At 39.5% G+C, this 6,000-nt stretch overlaps 1 protein-coding gene and 1 non-coding gene across 6 annotated transcripts in view; one reads left to right on the top strand and one right to left on the bottom strand.

Annotated features, from left to right (window-relative positions):
• The first annotated feature begins 1,509 nt into the window (after window positions 1-1,509).
• Window positions 1,510-1,614, top strand: LOC138823449 (U6 spliceosomal RNA). Its single transcript, XR_011370809.1, has one exon. It is a non-coding gene; the product is annotated as a U6 spliceosomal RNA (small nuclear RNA).
• Window positions 1,615-2,149: 535 nt separating this feature from the next.
• Window positions 2,150-6,000, bottom strand: part of LOC138823225 (disintegrin and metalloproteinase domain-containing protein 25-like) — a 39,084-nt gene continuing 35,233 nt past the window's right edge. For all 5 annotated transcript variants that reach the window (XM_070016316.1, XM_070016318.1, XM_070016314.1 and 2 more), the window contains one exon: window positions 2,150-4,934. In XM_070016316.1, coding sequence (XP_069872417.1) covers window positions 2,590-4,800 — 2,211 coding nt within the window. In that variant the 5' untranslated portion in view covers window positions 4,801-4,934 and the 3' untranslated portion in view covers window positions 2,150-2,589. The remainder of the gene's footprint in view (window positions 4,935-6,000) is intronic.

The following is a 6,000-nucleotide window of genomic DNA, read 5'->3' as shown; positions in this document are numbered from 1 at the left end:
ACAATATGAAAATATGCTCTTTAGAGATTTCCATCTTGCTTAGTAGAATCCACTAAAATCTTTGGATTTAGCAAATATACTATTGAGGGATAATAGTGATAAATTGAAGGCCCTAAATTCTCTAACTCACAATTCTAGGACTGTCTACTTAATGGACCAAACTTTGTCCTCAGCTGCCATGCAAATTGGAAATGACTTGTGGACCACCAAGAGAAAGAGTGGAGATCACTCTTCAACTTCTTCGAGAATTGTTTTCTGTGCTTAAAATTTTAGTTCATGTGCTCCTTCTTGAAACTACAACTCACTTTGTCCCTGTTCAATGTGGTTTGCAAAGTTTAATAGGTTTGGGGAGAGGGGAGGTTAGTTTGAGAAGAAATGTGATTTAAGAATATATTACATTCAACAGACATGTAAGTATCTTCTTTATCCTATTTTATAAGCAAAGCTAAAAAGAAGTCAAATGATGATTGCTATTATCTTCCATTACAGATTCTTAAATACTAATAAAATTAAATAATTTCTAAAGAAAAATTTCAAAATTGTCATTTCTGATTTCTTGTGTTCTCTGTGGCACCAAGAAACATTCTCTTTCATGCAGAAGTCAGTGAATGAGAAACCACATCTGAAGTAACATCTGAAACCACATCTGAAATGACCATGATTTACTGTGAAGGGGAGAAGTGATCACAGGGAAGAGATTGAAACGACTCAAACTCAAAGTTGTGAATATCTCATGTGGTTATATGACCCGCCCCCCTCCATTCTGAGCTGAAGGCAGATTCAGCTTGGAGGTGAAACCTCTGGAATTTGGTGCAAGCATCATGACCTGGGGTTCAGAACTTAAGGCAAGTGCTTTGGTAGTTAGTTGTTCTGTGTTCTGTGGGTCTGAGAATGCTCTTGCTCTTGAAAACACTAAATATACTATACTAATTGTGCAGACTGCAACCACTGCTATCACCAAAGAGAGCTCAGCCACACAGCTGTCTGAGGTTCCAAATCTTCCTCCAGCACTCCGATGGACTGAAATTTGAGGGTTTCTTCTTTCCATGTGACAAAACAGAGTGAAAAGAGAGAGTTTGCAATTAGGATACCAAATGAAAACACCAGCTGGGTGCCAGTGGCTCATGCCTGTAATCCTAGCTACTCAGGAGGCTGAGATCTGAGGATTTAGGTTTATAGCCAGCTTGGGCAGGAAAGACTTATCTCCAATGAACTACCAGCAAACCGGAAGTGGTGCAGTGGCTCAAGTGGTAGAGCTAGCTCAAGCTAGCCTTGAGCTGAAGAGCTCAGGGTCACCCCTCAGGCCCAGAGTTCAAGCCCCACAACCAACAAAAAGAAAGAGAAAGAGAGAGAAGGAAAGAGAAGAAAGAAAGAAAGAAAGAAAGAAAGAAAGAAAGAAAGAAAGAAAGAAAGAAAGAAAGAAAGAGAGAGAGAAGGAAAGAGAAGAAAGAAAGAAAGAAAGAAAGAAAAAGAAAGAGGGAGGGAGGGAGGGAGGAAGGAAGAAAGACTGCTCTCTTCGGTAGCACATATACTAAAATTGGAACAACATAAAGAAGATTAGCATGGCCCCTGCACAAGGATGACACACAAATTCATGAAGTGTTCCATATTTTTTTAAAAAGAAAGAAAGAAAGGAAGAAAGAAAAAGAAAGAAAGAAAGAAGAAAAAGAAAGAAAGAAAGAAAGAAAGAAGGAAAAGAAAGAAAGAAAGAAAGAAAGAAAGAAAGAAAGAAAGAAAGAAAGAAAGAAAGAAAGAAAGAAAGAAAGAAAGATGAGGTAGGGAGTTAGGTCTTGCTTGTGACCCTCAAAGACAAGAATTGCACTAAAAATAACCATTAAGCCAAGTGTTGGTGGTTTACATCAGCAATTCTAGCTACTCAGGAGGCTAAGATATGAGAATCACAGTTCAAAGCATGTATAAGAAAGCCCATGGGACTCTTAATCTCCAATTAACTACCGCCAAAAGTGCCAGAAATGTAGCTGTGGCTTAAATGGTAGAGCATTAACCTTGAGCACAAAAGCTCAGGGACAATGCCCAGGCCCTGAGTTCATGCCCTAGAACCAATGCATGCACCTACCCACCCATCCACCATTAAGTTGCTTAAAATAATTAATGAACAGTAAAATGATATTAGGATTCATTTTTAATGATGTTTCTGGGATCCTGCATGGTTAAAGAAATCCTGGAACTTTCTAGCAGTAATTTCTGACAACAAGCAATAACATTTCTACTGCAAGTACATTGAAAATACATATGTAATGGTAAAGCTTGGCTGTTCTGTCTCACATGAAGTTTGAACATGGAGTTCTTTTCTCAGGGAATATTAGAACACTGTGCTCCTTTTATTTAGGTAAAGGGCTGTCTTTGAGATTTTTTTTATTCTCATGTGTTGTTTTAAAAGTTTGTTCTACTATTTTGGGTAAATTGTTACCTTTGCCTTTAGTGTATATTTGAAATTTTGGCTCTTCTTTCTGGGTAAATTGATAACCTTGGAAGTTTATTTTCAGATGACATTTGAAAAGTTTGCTCTGCATTCTTGGGTAAAGTGTTAACTGTGAGATTTTTATTCTCATGTGACATTTGACATGTTTACATGTCTGTGACAGCTTCATTCTCAGCTGGCTTTGGCGAATCAGGCTCTTCCTTTCTTGTGGCTTTCTTCTTTGTCTTCAAAAAGAGAATGAATAAAATGAAAAACAAATTGATAAAAGCAAGCAGACAAATTACTAAAATATAAGTCTTCTTATGAGACCTCCAACTTGGTTGATTCTTCCAAGGAGGTGGGCCGCTGTCAACACTACCACCAAAGCCCACGTTCCAGCAATTCGGTGGCTTCCATCCCTCATTGCAATGGCAATGCTGTTTATTGTTGCAGACACCTCGCATATTGCAGGTTCTCGGAGAACAATCATGTGCCCACACTGGCATGGGGACACACTTCCTGTGTAGGCATAGATGTTTTATACCACATTCTGAGCCATCTTTTATATCACCAATATCAGGTATCTCAATCCCCCAATGGTAGTCAGTACCCCAGCAGGTGACCTCATTAAAGTGTGTCCAATGTACAGTAGAATGACTTGCCAACATCGGGACTTCTGCCACATTCTCACACTGAATTCTGCCACAGTAGATATCTGAGATGTCACACTTCCTATATTCATTGCTAGTGAAACCGCAGTTTCCAAAACGGTCACCTCGGGTGTTCATTTCCCTGTAGCAAAGCTGATTTGCATTCCTGGCTTTTCTCCCAAAAATCTTCTGGCACTGTTCATCTCGGTTATTACATCTGTTTTCATAACAATAGCCACTACCAGGACATGGTGACCCGTCTGACAAATACACATCTTCTGGACAATGCTGCGAAGTCCCATCACACCATTCAGGAAGATCACATACATTTCCCTTTTCTCTGCACACTGTGCCTGAAGGCAGGAGCTGACAATCTTCACAACAGAGCCCGGAAGCACATTCGGCCTCAGATTGCAGAGTGCAGTTTGCCAGACAACATGGGTCTTCGTTACACAATTTTATGGATCCACAGTCACATTCTTCTCCAACATCAATCTCACGATTCCCACAGAACTCATGTTTATAGATGTGTAATGGATGAGGCGGCAAACGCATACAATCAGTCCGTCCAATAGTCTCCATAAATTTAGCATAACTGCAGTTGCTGAATTTTCTGGAAAAATTGTCTGCTGGAGCCATGATGCATACTTTCACTCCACAGGTACAGTGAGCTCTATCATGAAACATGCCCAAATTATGACCAATCTCATGTGCCACAATGTGTCCAACATGATACAAATTCTCCCCTAGTATACGATTAATTCCACAATTAAAAATTGAATTACATACAGTTTGAAGATATGCCTTGCCAAGATCTCTACCGAAATGTTGTTGCATTAAAAGATGTCCAATATCAGATCTTACACGAGGATTAAAGTTATATCTCTTCCACGTGCAAAAGTCTAGCAGGAGCTTGTCTAAGTTAGTTCCTTGTACATGATTTTTTTCAGTCCAGATCTCAAGTCCAACTAAAGATGCTTCAATATCCAGTGAAAAAAAAATGGAGTCTGCTTCACTGACAATGACAAATACTTCCTGTATCACCCTGGATACATTGCGTTTGCGATCAAGGAACCGCTTATGGTCTACAACAAATGCAACTTCAAGAAACCATCTGTGGGTCCACCAGCCTTCATAGCCACTTTGCCTCGGTATAAAATCATCACTCTCTTGAAACTTCAATTGTTGTGCAATTTCTTCTTCTGTTATGGCACATCTCATGGGGGGGAAAGTCTCCTCACTATCCATCTTATAAACCAGATGTTCAAAGGTGGCCGAAAGGTTCTTGGGCTTGATTTCATAAAGAATATTATTTATTTGTAGTGTTCCTCGCAAGCCACCAAGACAGGTGCTAAGAACTACCAGGGATTCTGGGTCCCCTTCCACATAGCCCTGGTAGTAGCAGTCATTCTGGACAAACGGTTGATCTTCAAGGAGCACTCCCTGTTCTGTGTAGGTGAACACAGAGAAATGTGGGGACACCAAATTTCTCTTAGCTTTCAGGTGGACAATATGTCTCTTATTCCCAAAGGGTAGGCTGTAGGAGATCCACTCTTTGGACCTAATGCCTCCACCATTGTCATTTATCTTCATGGGTATCAGCACTTCTCCGGGGCTGTGATGTTGAGCCTGCCCAATTCTAGGCCAACCAGAAAGACAGAATAACCCTGCTAGCCAGAGTTGCAGAACAGTGCTTCTCATATATACCAGACCCTCACCCTCAGCCATTATGGGCTATGAGAGGTACAAATGAGGTGAAGACTGGGGGCAGGAGTAGCCTGTCTCTTCTCTTTATCTTGGTTGTATGCAGCCATTAAAAAATGGTGTCTCTTCTGTCAGAGTCAATCCTTCAGAACAGCAAACTAGAAAAGAGAAAAAGAAAGGCCAAGAGAGAGGTAGGTAAATTGTGAACAGAGCAGGATGCAGAAGAGAGTATGGGTGAAAGCGGATTTGAGTTTGGCACAAGATATGAATTAACATAGTCTTTTGGATTTGCTCTTTCATTATGATGTAGCAGGACTGGACTGTGGGTATACAAAGAATGACACTGGACATAGTTTTATACTTCCTAAGCTGACATGAAGGACCCAGTAATTATACTGTTCTTTAAATTCCTAATGTGGACTAGGAATGTGGCTTAGTGGTAAAGTGCTTGCCTAACATACATGAGGCTCTGGGTTCGATTCTTTGGTATCACATAAACAAAAAAGTAATAAAATAAAAATAAAATAAAAATATAACTAAGATATAAACATTCCTTTTTTCATTTGTTATCATTTTTACTATTTTACTATTTTTGTTACAAAAGGAATTGTAATTTAACAAAGCAGTTTATGAATACAATATATCTTAAATATTTATATTTAAATATGAATACAAAATATCTTAAATATTTGCATGAGCATTTCAAAACACAAGAAACATTTGAAGCAATGGGGCTGAAGCTGGTGGCTCACTCCTGTAATCCTACCTAATTTGCAGGTTGGGAATGGGATGATGGTAACATGTGGCCAACCTAGGCAGCAAAGTTGGAAAGACCTGTTTTTAACCCACTGCTGGGAACAGAGGCCAATATCCTCTCATCCTAAATGATTGAATGAGCAAGATGAGGAGGCCCTTTATCCAGGCCAGTATGGGCAGTAAAGTCTGTTCGAGTCCCTAACAAACTAAGTTTGGTGTTGTCACACAAAAAGTATAACCCAGCCTAGGATGGAAAGCCTTAAAAAACAGATTGTGATTTTGTTTCATATCTTGACAGAAGACAAGAACTTATTTCAGATATAGTCTCCATTAAAAAGAATATGTAGGCATGGCTCAGTGGAAGAGAGCCTGCTGACACTCTTCATTCAAAAGCCTAAGTAATGCCAAATAATTTCATTATAATTTTTTTGGCTGATCCTGGGGCTTAAACTTAAGGCCTGGGTGCTG

Source organism: Dipodomys merriami, unplaced genomic scaffold (genome assembly GCF_024711535.1).
Source record: "Dipodomys merriami isolate MVZ:Mamm:240054 unplaced genomic scaffold, mDipMer1.0.p SCAF_12, whole genome shotgun sequence".
Classification (NCBI taxonomy): Eukaryota; Metazoa; Chordata; class Mammalia; order Rodentia; family Heteromyidae; genus Dipodomys; species Dipodomys merriami.
Note: the sequence above shows the minus strand (reverse complement) of the source record. Positions and strands in the feature narration are given on the sequence as shown.